Source organism: Oncorhynchus gorbuscha, linkage group LG20 (assembly GCF_021184085.1).
Source record: "Oncorhynchus gorbuscha isolate QuinsamMale2020 ecotype Even-year linkage group LG20, OgorEven_v1.0, whole genome shotgun sequence".
Lineage (NCBI taxonomy): Eukaryota > Metazoa > Chordata > Actinopteri > Salmoniformes > Salmonidae > Oncorhynchus > Oncorhynchus gorbuscha.
Genome location: NC_060192.1, coordinates 23,527,696 through 23,548,798, shown reverse-complemented (window position 1 = coordinate 23,548,798; position 21,103 = coordinate 23,527,696). Strand labels below are relative to the sequence as shown.

The 21,103-nt window shown below is 42.7% G+C and overlaps 1 protein-coding gene across 3 annotated transcripts in view; it reads right to left on the bottom strand.

Moving 5' to 3' along the window:
- Positions 1 to 21,103, bottom strand: part of LOC124007534 (Kv channel-interacting protein 1-like) — a 53,652-nt gene continuing 32,549 nt past the window's right edge. Inside the window, exons 1-8 of one of the 3 annotated variants that reach the window (XM_046318177.1) lie at positions 16,094 to 16,373; positions 3,482 to 3,606; positions 2,828 to 2,897; positions 2,632 to 2,702; positions 2,018 to 2,125; positions 1,821 to 1,925; positions 1,617 to 1,679; positions 1 to 968 (exon numbers count right to left, since the gene is read on the bottom strand). In XM_046318177.1, the coding sequence (XP_046174133.1) occupies positions 921 to 968; positions 1,617 to 1,679; positions 1,821 to 1,925; positions 2,018 to 2,125; positions 2,632 to 2,702; positions 2,828 to 2,897; positions 3,482 to 3,606; positions 16,094 to 16,154 (651 nt within the window). In that variant the 5' untranslated portion in view covers positions 16,155 to 16,373 and the 3' untranslated portion in view covers positions 1 to 920. Of the gene's footprint in view, positions 969 to 1,616; positions 1,680 to 1,820; positions 1,926 to 2,017; positions 2,126 to 2,631; positions 2,703 to 2,827; positions 2,898 to 3,481; positions 3,607 to 7,232; positions 7,303 to 16,093; positions 16,374 to 21,103 lie in introns of those variants that run through there. The other 2 variants (XM_046318178.1, XM_046318175.1) reach the window with 2 other exon arrangements.

The window sequence follows — 21,103 nt, the reverse complement described above, 5'->3', positions numbered from 1 at the left end:
CCAAGTCTATTAGGTGTATTTATAAGCATACAGTAGAACAGGCATCAGTCAGGGACAGACACAATTACAAGGATAGACAGGAGTGCGACAGCCAAGCCAACAGAGGTACAGAGGTCACCACGACAACAGTGTAACAAAAACAACACTTAAAACAAACAAATAATACATTAGGACAACCTCATATTTTTCGAGCATAAACACATGAATAAATAAGCAGATATGTAGATCCTAGCTATCGATAAATCAATCACTGAATGAATGAGTTTAAAGGTCCAAGTCCTGGACAAACAAATGGTTGGTAGGGCGCATAGACGTAGAATCATGATTCTATTTCTATGGTAGGGAGGGAGGAATCCCTCTGGCTCAAGCATGCATCTATTTTGGCAAAAAGAACGGAGTCAAAAGAACCCAAAGTATCCCGGCGTAGTTTCAGTGTTTGACAGGTAGGGGTCAGGAGTCTTTCAGGAGTTTCCACATAGGCCTAATCGGGGAGCAGCGTATGGGTTTGAGTTTTCTCAGCTGTATCACACTGCAGTCTATATTGTATGATCATCTGATTTACAAACCTTTATGTCACATAAAAAGGAAGAAAGCATTCCAGGTAATTCGTTTGCATACTCCCAGGCTCAGCAATATGACTAGCAAGTCCATGGTTCTCTCAGCGGTTCTGGCTTCATCTGATCCATACCCAGGCAGGTAGCCAGGCAGAGACATTATTTGGCAAACACATGAATGCTGACAAGTTAGATGAGAGAGATAGATATACATCCACATTCATCCACTCTGACAGACATGCACGGATAAACAAACATGTGTGGACACACGCACATGCGCACATGAACTCACACGAATGCCCTGAAACACACACACACAATCTCTCTCATTATCTCATTCTCTCCTTCCTTCCATCGGCTCCTTTTTTACATCACATTTTCGAAGAGCTGCATGGATCTCATCATCATTTCATCCTGAGGGGAGAAGAGGAGAAAGATGGTAAGACAGAATGTTGCAGCTCGGATGGTTGAGGGGCAGCTCTCTGAGAACTGCTGGAGGATCTTGGATGGTTGAGGGGCAGCTCTCTGAGAACTGCTGGAGGATCTTGGATGGTTGAGGGGCAGCTCTCTGAGAACTGCTGGAGGATCTTGGATGGTTGGTGGCCTGGTGGTTGGGAGCTTGGGCCGGAGGCCAATAGGTCGCTGGTTCGGGTCCCCATTTTGACTTGGTGGGAGACGTACCCTTGGGTGAGGTGCTTGACCCTGGTTGCTCTTGTTGGTCGCTCTGGACAAGAGCCGGTTAGATGACTGATTGTAATGTAAATTTTGAGCAGCTTCACTGCACATAGATTGTATGTTTTAATAATATTCAATAATAAAAAAAAATATTAAAATATATATATATTTAATAAATTAGCTAAAATCTATAAAAGCCTATTTTCACTTTATCATTATGGGGTATTGTGTGTAGATTTATGGTCATTTGTTTTATTTAATTCATTTTCGAATAAGTCTGTAATGTAACAAAATGTGGAAAAAGGGAAGGGGTCTGAATACTTCCCGAATGCACTGTGGACACCAACAGCAATATAAAATGTATAAACATGCATGTTCTATACATACCTCCTGGCATGCGACAATGAACTCCTCTAAAGTCACAACTCCAGCTTTGTTTTTATCCATTTTCTGTGGGATTGAAAAAGTGAGTGAAATGTAAATTTTTAGGTAAGTATGAAATTATGTGGTTTAAACTGTTGTGCCCTACTAAGGGGTAGAGTATGCATGTGCTTTATTAATATTACATTATACTCTAGGATATCAAGTCACCTGGAAAAAAGCATCCACATGCTGTTTAGGGACATCTCCCTTGAGTGCAGGGTAGGTATATTTCCCCATCATGTCGTAAATGGCCCTCACAATCTCAGTCATCTCCTGAAACACATAAATACAAATGGTATTAAAACAAGATGACTTCATATGTGAATCTTTCAATACATAACTGACATGTAAATACAAACAGAGACCTCTCTGTTAATGTATCCATCGTTGTTGATGTCGTAAAGATGAAAAGTCCACTCCAGCTTCTCTCTCATAGTGCCCCGCAGCAGTGTAGACAGTCCCATTACAAACTCCTGAGAGAGTCACCACATGAGCGAGATTAAAGATAAAATACTTAGTAAAGACTGAGTGAATAAGATAGACATAATTCTACATATTCCTTCATTTAAAGCAGGGGTCGGGAACAGGTGTCCCACGAGTGATTTCTTTTGGCGCCCAAAAGTTTTTAGTAAAGAAAAAAAACATGTTTCTTTTTTGGGAGATTTTTTTTTTTTTTTTTTTTTTTGGGAAAAGAAAATGTTGAATTTAGGAAATCTGTTCCAAAGTATTCCCACGAATAAAAAAAATATACATTATATGATTGTATCTCAATGTAATCAAGGAATGAATGTATTTTTATTTTCAAATACAATCTCTTTTTGGGCTTAGTTGTGGTCAATTTGCAGTGTACAAATGATTATAAATATGTCCTGGTCCCCCGTCCATCGGCTCCAACAAAAATCATCCCACGGCTGAATCTAGTTGCCTCCCCCTGATTTAAACTGTCCACTGAGTAATAGTGATGGTGTTTGGTTTTTACCTCAAACTTTATCGATCCATTGTTTGTTGTGTCAAATGCATTGAAGAGATAATGAGCGTAAGTGCTGGCATCTGCAACACAACCAGATACAGGCATGATATTTTATAATCCCATAGTAGTGCTAGTAAATGAGTCCCAAACAAGTAAGGAAGGGCATGTTATGTGTCTAAATGAGAGGTATCTGGCTGTACTGTACCTCCATGGGGGAAGAACTGGGCGTAGATGTGTTTAAATGTTTCTTCATTCACCACTCCACTCGGACATTCCTGTGGAAACCATGTGAAAACACTATTTCAAGCTAAAATAATGCAGCTTCTTCTGGGTAACGGCCAGATCAATCAATCATTTACACTCGAATGGCACCACCCATGGTTACAGAGAATTAGCGTCAATCAAATCTGACAGCTAATTAACTGGAAATTAACTAGCAATTTCCATATAACTTGTATGTGGGTGTATGTCAATGTGTGGGTGGGTATTTGAGCATGTGTGTATGTAGAGAATATATGTTTCTATATATTTTATTTAAAAAATGTTTGGTTTATATGGGTAATGCAGCATGTAATTGTTGCTATGGTGTATGATAGGCTTAGTTGTTCTGGCTGCAGGCCGTACAATCTGATTAGCACCATATGAAGTGATGAAGGCGCGAAGCTAAAATCATTTACATATTGGAGTCGCAGATGAAAGGGAACAGAGCTTTGACAAACACGTGTGAAGATGAGAATCAACATAAGCAGGAGTATACATAAGTGGCAGGGAGAGAGATAGAGTAAAAACAGGCAGAAAGAGAGAGGAAAAGAAGACAAAGATAGACAGACAGTAAAAAAAGGGAGAAGGCTGTGCGTACATTCTTGAAGCCGCGGTAGAGGATCTGTAGCTCTCTCTTGGTGAAGTTGGTCTGGGCCTCCAACTGCTCCAGACCCTCAGGCCTGTGACACACCATGGTCATCTCCAACTCATCATCAATCTTGTCTAGATAGATAGAGAGATTTGTTGTGTGTTTATATAAGGGACAGATCAAAATGTATTGTGGGGAGGGGCTGTTCCAACTTATGTGTCATAAAAAAATGCACCCCCCCCTCCCCAATGCAAAATATATTTTCATAAGACCCTCCCCTTGTACAGTAAAATAAATGGAACACCCTCCCCCCATAGAATTAATTACAGATAATGTTTACGATCACAAAAACAATAACTGTAGAAACCCTATGTTCATAAACGCATATATTAACTTCACCACTTAAGCAAGCTTTTGTGGCACAGTTGATCCCACACAGGGCTACAGGCCAGAAGGTTGGGGGTTCGCCAACCACCAGAAATGAGCTCACTCTCTTTGCCTGTTTCTTTACACTACGATCAGAACTGGCTGCCGACAATGATCAGCTAAGGGGAAATCAGATTTTCAACATAATTATATAAAATATATTCAACACATTTTCTGACAACAGGTTTCTATGCCAATGCACCACACAACCAATAAACAAAGCATACCGACTTCGGCACTTCAATATCATGGCACTTCAAAAGTTTGGAAACACCTACTCATTCCAGGGTTTTTCTTTATTCTTACTATTTTCTACATTGTAGAATAATAGTGAAGACATCAAAACTATGACATAACACATATGCAATCATGTAGTAACCAAAAAAGTATTAAACAAATCAAAATATATTTTATTTGAGATTCTTTAAAGTAGCCGACCTTTGCCTTGATGACAGCTTTGCTTACTCTTGGCATTCTCACAACCAGCTTCACCTGGAATGCTTTTCCAACAGTCTTGAAGGAGTTCCCACATTTGCTGAGCACGTCTTGGCTGCCTATTCTGTCCTCACAGGCACCTGTGAGGCCCAAATGGCCTAAATGTTCCATCCCAACAGGCACCTGAGTCTGTGTAGGGATGTGATTTGAATGTGACTGAAGGAGTGGGATGGTTGTTTTGATTTATTTTTCTATTTTGTCCACCTATGGTAAATTCAATTGATTGGACATGATTTTGATAGGCATACAGCTGTTTATATGAGGTCCCATAGTTGACAGTGTATGTCAGAGCAAAAACTAAGCCGTAAGGTCGAAGGAATTGTCCGACACAGGATTGTGTTGAGGCACAGATCTGGGGAAGGGTACAAAAACATTTCTGCAGCATTGAAGGTCCCCACGAACACAATGGCCTCCATCATTCTTAATTGGAAGAAGTTTGGAACCACCATGACTTTTCCTTGAGCTGGCTGCCCAACCAAACTGAGCAATCGGGGGAGAAGGGCCTTGGTCAGGGAAGCGACCAAGAACATGATGGTCACTCTGACAGAACTCCAGAGTTCCTCTGTGGAGATGGGAGAACCTTCCAGAAGGACAACCATCTCTGCAGCACTCCACCAATCAGGCCTTTATGGTAGAGTGGCCAGACGGAAGCCACTCCTCAGTAAAATGCACATGACAGCCCGCTTGGTATTTCTCAAGGACTGTCAGACCATGAGAAATAAGATTCTCTGGTCTGATGGACCAAAGATGGAACTCTTTGGCCTGAATGCCAAGTGTCACGTCTGGAGGAAACCTGGCACAATCCCAATGGTGAATTATGATGGTGGCAGCTACATGCTGTGGGGATGTTTTTTAGCAGCAGGGATTGGGAAACTAGTCAGGATAGAGGGAAAGATGAACGGGACAAAGTGGGGCGAAGGTTCACCTTCCAACAGGACAACAACCCTAAGTACAGTGGCTTCGGGTCAAGTCTCTGGGTGTTCTTGAGTGGCCCAGCCAGAGCCCAGACATGAACCCGATCAAACATCTCTGGAGAGACCTGAAAATAGCTGTGCAGATACACTCCCCATCCAACCTGACAGAGCTTGAGAGGATCTGTAGAGAAGAATGGGAGAAACTAGAGGTGTGCCAAACTTGTAGTGTCATACCCATGAATACTTGAGGCCGTAATGGCTGCCAAAGGTGCTTCAACAAAGTACTGAGTAAAGGTTATGAATACTTATGTAAATGTGATATTTCCATTTTTTTTATTTGCATACATTTGCAAAAATGTCTCAAAATCCATTTTTGCTTTGTCATTATGGGGTATTGTGTGTAGATGGATGAGGGAAAAAAAGGTTTTAATCAATTTTACAATAAGACTGTATCGTAACAAAATGTGGAAAAAGTCAAGGGGTCTGAATACTTTCCAATGGCACTGCATGTCTTCAATCATTTCCAATGTCTTTGTGAGTGATGTGTCAAGGACTATGTCTGCAGCTCTTTTCTCCCTTCTTCTCACACCCCTGCTACCACTGCTGATGCTCTGTGGCATCGGTGAGGAGCAAGCTAGTGAAGTACGTCTTTGAGGTGGGCTCAGGATAGAGCTTCCCAGGTCCTGCATGGAGACTGTTTCTAATTCTGCACTGCAAATCTGTGCAGGTTATGGACTGGTGGCTGATCACCAGACAGCACTGATGGCAGAGGTAGTGCTTGGGGCCAGTGAAAAGGCAATGCTGGGGCGCAGAGAACAAACCAGGTGCTGTCTCCATTCACTGGTGTTTGAGCGTTGAATAAGAAAAGGGCTATTTAGTACACATCCAAAACATTAATGAACATTGAATATCATTAACCGAGACTACAATAGATTATATGTTTTTGCAACTTTGCAACTTTGCTCAAACAAAATTATTTTTTTCTATGACAAAATGGCATTGGATCAAAAGTTGTAAAGATATTTAGTTTAGTTGGTTGGCTTGCTATCCCTGCATGTGTACGCTGCTAGCCAGCCAAATAGCTAGCGCTAGTTTGCTAGCTACTGTTAGCAAAACATGGCTACTCTTTTCGCCGACTACAATATAACATTCAATATCATTCCCCATCCTTTGGTGAAGATGGCATGTTGCTTTCAGTCTTCTCATGCTCCACGTGCCAAACAAGCCAGCAGCAACATTTCTGGAGTAGCCTTTCCACCGGAATCTCCACTGCGGCCCTTGTTTCTTTTCTTTGCATTGTCGAACTTGTCACAAACTCTTCCCCAATTTTTGAACAAGCGGTTGGGTCGGACCCCAGTGTCTCCGCAATCTCCCTCCATGAATTGGCATTTACATGCTAGTCTTTATATAATGCAGTGGAGAAGGTACTTCTTTACCTCCTCAGTCAATCGATGCTCGATGTTGTCGTTTGTCATGTTGAATCCACATAGTTTGGGCTAAATCAACAAAAAAGCAGAAACTCGTGTCAACCCTACAGTTGACCAATCAAGGATGAAGGTGAACACTTTGTACAAAATGATAAAATGCAGTACTACAGGATATTTCTTAACTTAGCTCTTTATTAGCTAGCTATAACGGGCATGTTCACCTATCGCCAGCCAGGCTCAAACGACCATGATCTAACCATTTGGGTGGTCTTAACCAATCATAGCACAGTATGATATGGCGGTAAAATGCATCCAATTACAATTCAGTATGTTTACACATATGAATATTACAGAAGGGGTGTAGACTTCGGCTTCCAAACTTCGGCTGGAACTTGAGAAAAAAATGTTGTGTGCCCGAACAGCCGACGAACCCTAACCAAACTCCAAAACGAACAAAAACATCGCAAAATGAAGTCATAATATATGCACAAACTGTACCTGGAAGCATGCGGCCGCCATTGAGGAGGGAGGGAGCAGGTTAGCATTTTTTTTGTCATCAATCTTGTTCTGGAGGTAGCTCTTAACCTTAAGCACACCGCTAATCCTAATGCCTAACCCTAACCTTAAATGAAGACCAAAAAGTAAATGTTTGGTTTCAGGAATTTTTACAATATAGCCAATTTTGACTTAGCAGCTGGCCCATCTAGTGGAAATTAATTAGTTCTGCCTCCTGGACAAGACTCTGTCCCATCGCAAATCCTGTGGCGGGTCGGTCACCAGGTGTACAGTGTTTCCTCCGACACATTGCTGTGACTCGGTTAAGTGGGCAGTGTGGCTTGGCTGGGTTGTGTTTTGAAGGATGCATGTCATCCTGAAGGGAGGGAGGAGGGATGAGAGGTATGGCAAATTGGACTCCCTCCATTGACTTGGGGAACTGTACTGATGGTAACTTTGTGCTTTGGGTGCCAGAGAGAGATGGATGTTGGGTAATGATGTGATGAGCTGGTGTCCTCTCAGGGGGGTTGTTTATCACTCAGACAGCCTCTGGTATACTGTAGGAGAGGAAACAGACACATCAGTGCTCCTCTCAGAACAAACATAGGGGCGTCACGCACTCGAAAAATTTGATGGGGGCACAAAGTATGTGAGGAAGGCTCGAGGGTGGTCCAGGAACCCCTCCCTGTCCGTAAATTGGAGAATTTGGCATTTTCAAAAAGCTCTTTCCTGAAATCTAGAGCCATAATCATTATGCGGAATTCTATGTAAAAAATACAGTATGTCTATTTTTCTGCATATCTCAGCTGCCTGTATCCGACTGGTGGCTCTATTTTTTAAGAAACTAAATATGCTTCTCTGCATCGCTGCTAAAATCTGGGTAAAAGAATGAAAGGATTGTGAGTCTTATTCAGTACATTTAGTTTAGTTTTTCTAAAGTCTACCAACCTTGCCAGCAGGCATGCCAGGTAAGATACAGTAGTTAGATAAGCTAACCACTGGGCACAGACATCAATTCAAAGTCTATTCCACATTGGTTCAACGTAATTTCATTGAAAGGAGGTGGAAACAATGTTGATTCAACCAGTGTGTGCTCAGTGAGTAGCTACTCTGACTTGATTGATAGCCTGAAATGGCTTCTTGGTAGCTAATTATGAGGTTGGGCGATCTTTATATACAGTCCAACTGTTAGGAGAGGGAAACTGCTGAGGGGGAAAGACCACAGTGGAATGATAGATGTGAAGGGTCCCTGATGATGCCGCGCCCTATGCAGACACCACTTGTGCTGGAGGTCTACAATGGCAGGGAGCTGGATCAGGGACCCTTCACATCTATGCCACAAACTGTTTGCCCTCCTACCATCAGACAGGCGGTACAGGTCTCTACGTTCCTGCACTAGCAGGCTCAAGAACCGTCTCTTTCCAACTGAACTCTGTGACACGGCACTAGCCACATCCACCCACCCACCACTTAGTACTGCCTCTCAGGGACCTTGTTGTATTACTCTCTTTGCACTCTTCACGGTACTACTGGACTCTGATATTGCTTTGCAAAGTCTGATTAAGGACGTTATTCAGTTGTACATGTACATGTGTACCTCGGTAACCTCATTGCTGCTATTCCTGCATTTCAATTGCATGCCTCCTTGCACTTTCAATTTGCCTCCACTAAACATTTGTACTTCCCATTTAATAACATACATTGTACTTAATTGTTACACTTGTACATTTTTTGTACTCTTTTATTTGCGCTTCTGTTTAGATATTAACTGCATTTCATTGTACTGTACTCGTACTTGTTCAATGACAATAAAGTTGAATTTAATCTATACACTCACATGCATGTGCTCACCCACACACACACACGCACACACACACACACACACACACACACACACACACACACACACACACACACACACACACACACACACACACACACACACACACACACACACACACACACACACACACACACACACACACACACACACACACACACACACACACACACACACACACACACACACACACACACACACACACACACACACACATAGGGTGCGAGGGAGGGAAAGGGTGCTCGGGAGGGACATGAACATGAAATAAATTAGACTGATGCAGGGGAAATGGACCATGTGCAAGGTGGTACTTTGCAGAGGGCGTCAGCGAGCCCCCCCTCCCATCATTCAGACTGAAAAGACTCACTGACTGCTGTACTGACCTTCCTGTAATTCCTCATGAGTCACACTGCATCACAATGGGTGTCTCTCTGTACCTCTTGGGTATGACTCCAGCAGGATATGACAAAGCTTTAATCACCCTACAGCTGTGTCTTATGGGCCCTACACACTTCACGCAAACATTAGCGACAGAGAGTTGCTTTCACATCATATTTCTACATACTTTTGTGTGGTAATCATTTGGGAACGGACCATATATGACACTCCGTCGCTCTGTTTGCGTGAAGTGTGGAGTGGTCTTTAGTGCCTAGCTCCTACATGCAGCTCCTTGGTAATAGGTCCCTTAACACACTGTGTAATCACCACTCTACCATCCTGGACACCCTTGATGGATAGGCTTTTCTTTATCGGTTGAATCCATTTGTGCAGTACAGCTCATATTGAATCTTGATATATTGTGTTTTGGTTGTTAGAGGGTTAAATCCTCTGCTCATTACTGTATCAGGGAGATGTGATTTAATTTGAATCCATACTTGAACTGATCAAATGAGGATGTCAGTGAATTCAGATCACGTATCAGTACCAAACAGTGGCGGACAGTGGCGTTTAAGATGAGGACATTTTTTTTAATGAGCATAGCCTTATTTCTATTACAGCATATTGGATGACTGTCATTCAATGTAACAGTGATAGGTTTAGGCTACAACATGATGCTAGAATTTTCCCTGTATCCATCCTGAGGTTACTACAACCTAGCCTATGAATTCAAGTTTACAACGTAGGTGCATACAGGTCGAGAGACAAATTTGAGGTGACAGACAGTGACACATGGACAGCCAGTGACATTCAATATACAGCCTTCCACACGCGTGCCTGCATCTAGCTGATATAGGGTGTAATCATTAGTTCAACAGTTGCAAACAAATGTTTCTATTGGACAAATTCAGGTATGTTTATCCCCATTTTGTTCCGTTTGCTTCCGTTTAAGAAACGTGTTTCAACAGAATCAGCGGAATGAATACACCCCTGATCACACGTAAACACAGTTCACTTTCATAGCAGGCACGTTGTAGTCATTCTTGTATCTATGTGCTCTCCTCTTACCTCTTGACTTCGCTTGTGGACTTCAATGCACAACACATCAGCTGTATGTGACTGTCAAAAAAACCTTTCCAAGCCAAACCGTTCACACAGCTTACATCGTTGTCACCATATTAGCTAAAGTAATGTCATAGTCAGCATATCTAATGGGACTAAAACTTTAGTCAACACGATACATTCATACAGTAACGTTGCAGTGTACAGTCAGTAAGTAGTTACACCGGCGGGCCCCATTGCAATATATTTGTAAAACCAAAAGCTTACATTGACTTGGAAGAGTTCCAATGCTGTGTTGGAAAGTCATAGTGTGCTAGCTAACATAGAATCCCTCTGTTAATTTTTTATTTTTTTTTATTTTTTTACCTTTATTTAACCAGGCAAGTCAGTTAAGAACATATTCTTATTTTCAATGACAGCCTGCGAACAGTGGGTTAACTGCCTGTTCAGGGGCAGAACGACAGATTTGTACCTCGTCAGCTCAGGGGTTTGAACTCACAACCTTCCAGTTACTAGTCCAACGCTCTAACCACTAGGCTACGCTGCCACCCCAGGGGTTACAGTAGGCTAAACTAGCTAGCTGCATTTGCTAGCTAAGTCACGTTTTGTGAAACTGAAAGTTAAAAAAAAAGACTATCTCTCTCAATTTCTCTCTTGCTTCTCCTTCATTTTGCAATTTTTTTGTTGTTGTTCAACTACTGGCTTTCTCTCTCTTTGAGTCAACTACTCACCACATTTTATGCTCTACAGTGCTAGCTAGCTGTAGCTAATGATTTCAGTACTAGATTCATTCTCTGATCCTTTGATTGTGTGGACAACATGGCAGTGTAACGTTATTCTTGAGTCGAAGGAGATGCGGACCAAAACGCAGCGTGGTTATTATTCATGGTTCTTTAATAAAGAAACTATACATGAATAGACTAGCAAAACAAGACATGTGAAAAAACCAAAACAGCCCTATCTGGTGCAAACACAGAGACAGGGACAATCACCCACGAAACCCAACACCAAACAGGCTACCTAAATATGGTTCCCAATCAGAGACAATGACTAACATCTGCCTCTGATTGAGAACCATATCAGGCCAAACATAGAAATCGACAAACTAGACATGTAACATAGAATGCCCACTCAGATCACACCCTGACCAAACAAAACATAGAAACATACAAAGCAAACTATGGTCAGGGTGTGACAGTCAAGTATCCAGAGGAGGACGGAAGCTAGCTGTCCTCTGGCTACACCATGGTGCTACCCTACAGAGTACTGTTGAGACTACTGTAGACCTTCATTGCAAAATGTGTTTTAATCAATTATTTGGTGACGTGATTATATTTAGTATAGTTTTATCTAAAAACAATAACTTTTAAAATGTTTTTACTATTTAAAAAAAAAAAAATTCGCTGAGGAGGATGGTACCTCCTCTGAGGAGCCTCCACTGGTACGAAAACTGATCATGCAGTTGAAGAGGACAGACTACAGGTTTACGATCATCTGGATTAAAGATGATGAGATAATGAAGCGTACACGTTAGAGGGCTCTTCTTCAGGAGACAGACTTCACACACTCATCACAGACTCATTCTCACAAAGACACTCCTTCCTCACTAACTTTGTTACGAGGAATATCTTTATCACACTCTATGTGAAGTTCATTTACCGTGATTGCTGTGAAATTGACAAATTCTTAAAAACGACTGGTGAGAATTGATCCCCCTTCTCTATCCCGGTCCAGCTCTCTTCCTATATTGGTTATTCTACTCCTCTTGTTTTAATTTCCACTTCACCTTTTGGTCAATACACTCTCTCAGTCCTTCTCACCAATCTCTCTCTATCAATCTTTCCCTCGCTGACTGTTGGAATCTCTGACGTTTTAGACATTTATTTTTGTCATTTTGTCATGTTTTGAACACAGGCACTAATTGAATACATGTAGTAAAGAGATGAACACATAAGCCAGCAAAGTGCATGCCTAAGACCTCCTCCTACGTAAACCAACATTGGTAAGGAGAGCTTCACTGAATGCGTGTGTGGCTGGCTTATTGTTCTGTGTGTTTATCTACTGTCGGCCTGACTGAACAAGATTTACATAATGGATACTGACAGGCTATTTACTATAAAACTCTACAGCATACACACACCCCAGAAAGCCCTTGCCCTGCTGCAGATAACTAGCTACTCCTATAACACAAACAGGCACACACACTCACACCATACATACCAGTAATCATGAAAAAGAGTACAGAGGACAACCTGAATAACATCAGTGAATTACTTATAGAGTAACTAACACAGAGCTAGGGAAAGGGGAGAGAGATAAAGTGGGAATGAAAGAGGATGAAAAGAGGGTAGGAAATAGTGGGCGGTAGGACAGAGTGAATGTGTGAAAAGGAGGCAAGCTTTAGTGATGAAGAAAAAAAGAGGGAGAGAGTGAAAGAGAGGAGAGGACGACACAAACACATGGAGGCAGAGAACAATAGAGGAATCCAGTTTACACTCGTAGAAAAAAGGTTTCCAAAAGGGTTATTCGTTTGTCCCCATAGGAGAACCCTTTTCGGTTCTAGGTAGAACCCTTTTGGGTTCCATGTAGAACCCTCTGTGAAAAGGATTCTACCTGGAACCAAAAAGGGTTCTCCTATGGGGACAGCCAAAGAACCCTTTCAGGCTTCTACTGAAGATAGCTCCTTTTTTGTAAGAGTGTTTGGAAGATGGGACAGGGATGAGAAGAACCGGGGGGGGAAGATTTAGACACAGTGAATGAGAACCTCATCAGACCGAGCCCAGCAGGATGGTGAGGGAACATACCTTCATTCTGCTCAGCCTGGTTACATGGTGAAACCAGCTTGGCCTTTCAATACTACAATACTGACACAACTACAGTCTGATTACTAATGCACAACATAGCCTATGGACAGAGCTTCAAAACTACTAATCACTGAAAAATAAACCCAATTAATTGAAAGACTAACATTCCCATTACTGAGTCCCTTGGCAACAGGTCCAAATAAAACCTCTGTGGAAATAGGTCTGGACACAGGTTTGTGGGTAAATCAGACAGTCAGAGAGTGTCAGAGATGAGTACATAATGAGTAAGGGTCTAGATCTCCAAGGCGGCACAAGGTGACTGTGTATCTGACATGCTATAAGCACCGCTGTGTCACACACTCCATCTCTCCTCCCCAGTAGAAAACAAGCTGTCTGAAGGAGGTTTTTCTCTCACAAACTGTTGAAGGGTGTGTTAGTGATGGTGTGATAGTGATGGTCAAATGATTTACTATGTGTTGCCAAGTGGTTTTTGAGATTAATCTGAATATATCACTGCGTCTAATCTCTGGGAATCAAGGTCACATGATCAAAACTAACATCAGCCCTAAACACTGACAGGATTTTAATCAAGGAGATCAATCCTCCTAGTTGATTTTTTTATTTTTTATTTTATTTTTATTTTTTACCTTTATTTTACTAGGCAAATCAGTTAAGAACAAATTCTTATTTTCAATGATGGCCTAGGAACAGTGGGTTAACTGCCTGTTCAGGGGCAGAACGACAGATTTTTTGTACCTTGTCAGCTCTTGGGTTTGAACTAGTCCAACGCTCTAACCACTAGGCTACCCTGCCGCCCCGCGATTGCTAATGAGATTATGTATGCATGCAGAATTGGCAACCCTAGCCCCAAGCTATAACTAATATAGCATTAAAATGTTTTAGTCAACAGTTTGGAAATGGTCACGGTGTGTCCCCCCTAAAACAATTGAAATTTGGTATAGTAGATTGGATAGTGCATCATCAGTTTTACTCTGGTCATGTTAGTCATTGTATAACTTAGAAAGCTATTTATAACTTGTCAAAAATGTCCAGATCAAGAAGCAATAACTAGGACTTTTAGCCTATAGAATTTGTAGTAACGTTCGAGTCACTCAAATATTACATGAATACACATTAGACAAGGAAAAATATAGAATTGCAAGAAAATTTGCTTAAAACTGCAAAATGTTCTCTGCAACCCCATGACAAAATTTGGCGAATTGCAGGAAATAAGCCTTAAACCTGCTATTTTTTTTATTTCAGCCAACAAGAGGGGTGTGAACAGTTTATGTCATGAACAGTGCTTGTGCCCATAGAAATAGATGTGGGCCGCAGGATCTTTTCCAACACTGGAAGGGGGGACTGAGTGAAAAAGTTTGGGAACCCTGCTCCATAACATAGCTCCCTAACTTCATCATCCATCCAAAACGCACCACAGAGTATTGTTCACATTCCCCTTATGCCCCCACAACCCTGCAGTCTCCATGACAACGGCCCTCTCAAGCATACGGAAAGGAAGAGTTATGAGATGTGAGCAGAGTGCTAATGTACATGTTCACACACAAACACACCCACACACACTCTTTATCTACCGAGTACACATGCATGCGTATCTGTGCACACACAAGCAAGAGCTCACGCACGTACACACACTGTAATGAAAAACCATTGAGTCATGGGCAGTGATTCTGGACCCTGTCTTTCTCAAGGGCATCTCTCAACCATGACTGTGGTACAGCCACGTGCACCACAGCAAGAAATGACACATTTCACAGAGGTCTCCCCTGATCACTGTCCCTCAGTCTCTGTTTAAACTTATGTGTTATCAATGCTATCCATCTCTCTCTCATTTTCTCTGTTAGTCAGTCTCACTCTTTCATTTTCTCTGTTGTGCCGTCCCCTGATTTCTCATTTTGTCCACACTTGTTAGTGTACAACCATTAGGGCAGCACGAGTGGAACCCATTCCTCTATGTTTGTCTATCAGCAGTAATGGAATTAATTTATGTGGGACTATTGTACTTTGTTTGCCTCCTTATTGTCTTATCTGTCTGTCTATCTATCAGACATATTAGAGAAGGTAAACATTTGTGAAGCCCACAAGTATAATGCAATATAATGTTGCAAAGAAAGCAGTCTAAGACGTGTTCTAAGCAAGAAGATCTCCCTTATATTGTCATATTATCTTCTCATTGTGATGAGTTATGATCTGAATCGATAATCATTAACCATCAGATTTAAACAATGAAGTCACAGAGAACGATCCAATAGATTATAATATCATATCATTGTACATGCCAGCTTTAAGTATGTACTATAGAGACTGAGACATGCCACAGCCATGCTGATGGTTATTCCCTCAGTCATGAGTGTGTAGTTCAGGTGCTCTATTCTGTTTGGTTGTCCCTCTATGTGTCTTGTCTTTCTAGTTTGTCGTTCTCTGTCTCCCTGTCCTTGTCTCTCTGGTCTGTCTGCTTGTCTGTTTCTCTGGTCTGTCTGTCTGTCTATCTCTCCTGTCTGTCTGTCTGTCTGTCTGTCTGTCTGTCTGTCTGTCTGTCTGTCTGTCTGTCTGTCTGTCTGTCTGTCTGTCTGTCTGTCTGTCTGTCTGTCTGTCTGTCTGTCTGTCTGTCTGTCTGTCTGTCTGTCTGTCTGTCTGTCTGTCTGTCTGTCTGTCTGTCTGTCTGTCTGTCTGTCTGTCTGTCTGTCTGTCTGTCTGTCTGTCTGTCTGTCTGTCTGTCTGTCTGTCTGTCTGTCTCTGTTGTGTCTGTCTAGTTGACGTACCTCTGGACGGTCGTCTCCTCTGCTTGGTCTGCATGGTCAAAGTGCCCACCACTGCGCCCATGTTGTTGCCGTGAAAATCTGCTTGTTCAAACAAACGACTGAGCAGTCCTCTTCTCTCTATTTATCTTCCCTTTTCTGTCCTTCTCCCTCCCTATCTCTCTGAATAAGCCCCTGCCCCCCTCTTGTCTCGTCTCTCCGTCTGGTCAACGTTGGGTCTCTCTATGGTGGTGCCCCTGTTCCTTTATCGTCGTTTCTGTGTGAATGAAATATAGCTCAAATTCTCCTTCCCCAAACACACACAAGCTGCTCCTGCTTCTCCATGCCCCTCCCACCCTTCTCTCCACTCCTTGGTCACTGCTCTCTCTCTTTCCCTCTTTTTCACTCTCCATTCTTCCTTCCGTCCCTCTCCCTTCCTCCATCCTTCCCTCCCACCCCCTCCCTCTCTCTCCACACCCTGTTGTTATGCAGTGTCAATAACTGTTGCTGTGCTCACACCCCCATACAATGAATGGTATGGATGTAGAGTATGTAAGGCTGAGAGTGTTCCATACTGTCCACATTTCACTATGGTGCTGCATCTTCTCTCCATATGACCCTCCCTCCATGTCTACCCTATGACAGAGTGGAATATCTAAAGCTAAGTGGGCCTCTCCTCCTGTTACCTTAGAGCTCTCTGTATTTCTAATCCACTAGCACACACACACACACACACACACACACACACACACACACACACACACACACACACACACACACACACACACACACACACACACACACACACACACACACACACACACACACACACACACACACACACACACACACACACACACACACACACACACACACACACACACACACACTGCATGATTGCTTCGACATATGGCAGTATCCTGCCTTGGTGTTGCATGTTATGGGTATTTTGCCCGAGAACAGCATGTCAGAGCCAGCTAGGAGAAATGAGGAGGGGAGATGTGGATTCTTCATTTCATGAGAAAAATATAATGAAGGAACTTATAATGACGACTGATTTTATGTAAAAAACATACACACAATCCCATGCACCCACCCACACACAGAGTTGTGTATGCATGTCCGCACGTAAACACACACTCGCGTATGCATGCGTGCACATGCTGTGTGTGTGTCTCAGAGGGCAGCCCAGTCCTCCAGCTGGAGTGTCCTTCTCTATCTCTAATGGTCTGTATAAATAGCTGTTTGTTTTTGGCCACCTGCTTGTCTGACGTTTGTTCTCATTAAGTCCCATTAAGCCGTCATTGTAAATAAGTATTTGTTCTGAAATGACTTGCCTAGTTAAAAATAGGTAAAATATATTTTTTATGAAAATACAATTAAGTGAGAGGGTTGACATGACCCCAGAGAGAGAGAGAGAGAGAGAGAGAGAGAGAGAGAGAGAGAGAGAGAGAGAGAGAGAGAGAGAGAGAGAGAGAGAGAAGGGAAGGGAAAGTGGAAGGAGGGATATGGGAAAAGAAGGAGAGGGAGGGGATATATCTGAGAGAGCAGAGAGAGAGAGGAAGGAGGGATATGGGAAAAGAAGGAGAGGGGGGATATATCTGAGAGAGCAGAGAGAGAGAAAGGAGGGATATGGGAAAAGAAGGAGAGGGAGGGGATATATCTGAGAGAGCAGAGAAAGTGGAAGGAGGGATATGGGAAAAGAAGGAGAGGGAGGGGATATATCTGAGAGAGAGAGAGAGAGAGAGAGAGAGAGAGAGAGAGAGAGAGAGAGAGAGAGAGAGAGAGAGAGAGAGAGAGTGGAAGGAGGGATATGGGAAAAGAAGGAGAGGGAGGGGATATATCCGAGACAGCAGAGAGAGAGAGAGAGAGTGAGTGGAATGAGGGATATGGGAAAAGAAGGAGAGGGAGGGGATATATCTGAGAGAGAGAGAGAGAGAGAGAGTGGAAGGAGGGATATGGGAAAAGAAGGAGAGGGAGGGGATATATCTGAGAGAGCAGAGAGAGAGAGAGGAAGGAGGGATATGGGAAAAGAAGGAGAGGGAGGGGATATATCTGAGAGAGCAGAGAGAGAGAGAGAGAGAGAGAGAGAGAGGAGAGAGAGTGGAAGGAGGGATATGGGAAAAGAAGGAGAGGGAGGGGATATATCTGAGAGAGCAGAGAGAGAGAGAGAGAGAGAGAGGAGAGAGAGTGGAAGGAGGGATATGGGAAAGAAGGAGAGGGAGGGGATATATCTGAGAGAGCAGAGAGAGAGAGAGAGGAGAGAGAGTGGAAGGAGGGATATGGGAAAAGAAGGAGAGGGAGGGGATATATCTGAGAGAGCAGAGAGAGAGAGAGAGAGAGAGAGAGAGAGAGGAGAGAGAGTGGAAGGAGGGATATGGGAAAAGAAGGAGAGGGAGGGGATATATCTGAGAGAGCAGAGAGAGAGAGAGGAAGGAGGGATATGGGAAAATAAGGAGAGGGAGGGGATATATCTGAGAGAGCAGAGAGAGAGAGAGGGACGAGGGATATGGGAAAAGAAGGAGAGGGAGGGGATATATCTGAGAGAGCAGAGAGAGAGAGAGTGGAAGGAGGGATATGGGAAAAGAAGGAGAGGGAGGGAGGGGATATATCTGAGAGAGCAGAGAGAGAGAGAGAGAGAGAGAGAAGGGAGAGAGAGAGAGAGAGAGAGAGAGAGAGAGAGAGAGAGAGAGAGAGAGAGAGAGAGAGAGAGAGAGAGAGAGAGTGGAAGGAGAGATATGGGAAAAGAAGGAGAGGGTGGGAAAAATCTGAGAGAGCTGAGGGGGATGTTATTCAAGTCAAATCAAAACTTCACATCCTAATTAATTATAAGAAAACTAACTTTTCCGAGGACTGAGATTCCAATTCCTCCCAATGATGGTGAATTTCTGGCTGCAGAGCACATTGCGGCCTATTATAGACTAATACAGTCTTTCCTCTGTACATGGCGGGATTCTAATCAACCCTATCTCTGTTGCATTCGAGTGGTGAATATTGTTTTGCATAACTGTCATGGTTCTACATGCTGTGGGAATATATAAGTAACTGCATTATTACGATGGGCACAATTAGTATTCAGAGAGGGGGAATAGGGAGAGAAGTGAAATAGAGAGGGGGTAATATCAAATACAATTTTAATTGTCACATGCACCAAATACAACAGCTGCAGACCTTCCCGTGAAATGCTTACTTACAAGCCCTTAACCAACAATGCAGTTCAAGAAATAAAGTTAAGAAAATATTTACTAAATAAACTAAAGTAATAAATAAAAGAAAAAGTAACACAATAAAATAACAATAACGATGGTATATACAGTGTCAATGTATATTAGTCGAGGTAATTTGTACATGTAGGCCTGGGGTAAAGAGAAAATGCATAGATAATAAACAGCAGTAGCAGCAGTGTCAATGAAAAATAGTCCGGGTGAAAATGTAATTAATTGTTCAGCAGTCTTATGGCTTGTGGGTAGAAGCTGTTCAGGATCCTTTTGGACCTAGACTTGGAGCTCCGGTATCACTTGCCATGTGGTAACAGAGAGAACAGTCCAAGACTTGGGTGACTGGAGTCTTTGACAATTTTTTGGGCCTTCCTCTGATACTGCCTAGTATATAGGTCCTAGATGGCAAGAAGCTTGGCCCCAGTGATGTACTGGGCCATACGCATTACCATCTGTAGCGCCTTATGGTCGATGCAGTTGTCGAACCAAGTGGGGATGCAACCTGTCAGGATGCTCTCGATGGTGCGGCTGTAGAACTTTTTGAGGAGCTGTGGACCCATGCCAAATCTATTCAGTCTTCTGAGGGGGAAACGGTGTTGCCGTGCCCTCTTCACAACTGTCTTGGCGTGTTTGGACCATGACAGTTTGTTGGTAATGTGGACACCAAGGAGCTTGAAACTCTTGACCCGCTCCACTACAGCCCCATCGATGTAAATAGACTGACTAATGGACAAAAAATGGGCTTTTCTTTCAAAAACAAGGACAGTTCTAAGTGACCCCAAACTTCTGAACGATAGTGTATGAGCGGTCACTCTGGGGAAGATGTCGTCGATGCACTTATAGATGAAACCGGTGTCTGAGGTGGTATACTCCTAAATGCCATCGAATGAATCCCGGAACATATTCCAGTCTGTGCTAGCAAAACAGTCCTGTAGCGTATTAATCTGCTTCATCAGACCACTTCCATATTGAGCGAGTCACTGGTACTTCCTGCTTGAGTTTTTGCTTGTAAGCAGGAATCTGGAGGATATAATTATGGTCAGATTTGCCAAATGGGGGGCGAGGGTGAGTTTTGTATGCGTCTCTGTGTGTGGCGTCTCTGGTTGCACATGTGACATGCTATTAGAAATTAGGTAAAAATGATTTAATTTTGCCTGCATTAAAGTCTCCGGTCACTAGGAGTGCCACTTCTGGATGAGCATTTTCTTGTTTGCTTATGGCCTTACACAGCTCATTGAGTAGTAAGTAGTTTGAAAGACTGAATCCCCCCTGGGCTTGAATTATGTGTAGGAGAAAAATGAGGAAATTCAGAGCCTACCAAACCTAGGCAGCTTGTGTCTGATTCTTAACACTCCATTAATAGGCAGTCCTCTCACAACCACTATAACCCAGTCTATTTAGTCCTTAAACCTGTTACGGCTAGACGTTCCGCTAGCGGAGCGCAAAATTCAAATTAAATTATTTGAAATATTTGACATTCATAAAATAAAAATAAAAATAACTTCTTGTTAATCCAGCCACCATGTCAGATTTCAAAAAGGCTTTACAGCGAAAGCAAACCATGCGATTATTTGAGGACAGCGCCCCATCATACAAACACATGAAAATCATATTTCAACCAAGCAGGTGCGACATGAAAGTCAGAAATAACGATATAATTCATACCTTACCTTTGAAGATCTTCTTCTGTTGGCACTCCAATATGTCCCAGAAACATCACAAATGGTAATTTTGTGATTTATTTGGCTAGTTTGATTCAGAAATACACCGGTTACAACTCGCCCAACATGACTACAAATGATCTAATAAGTTACCT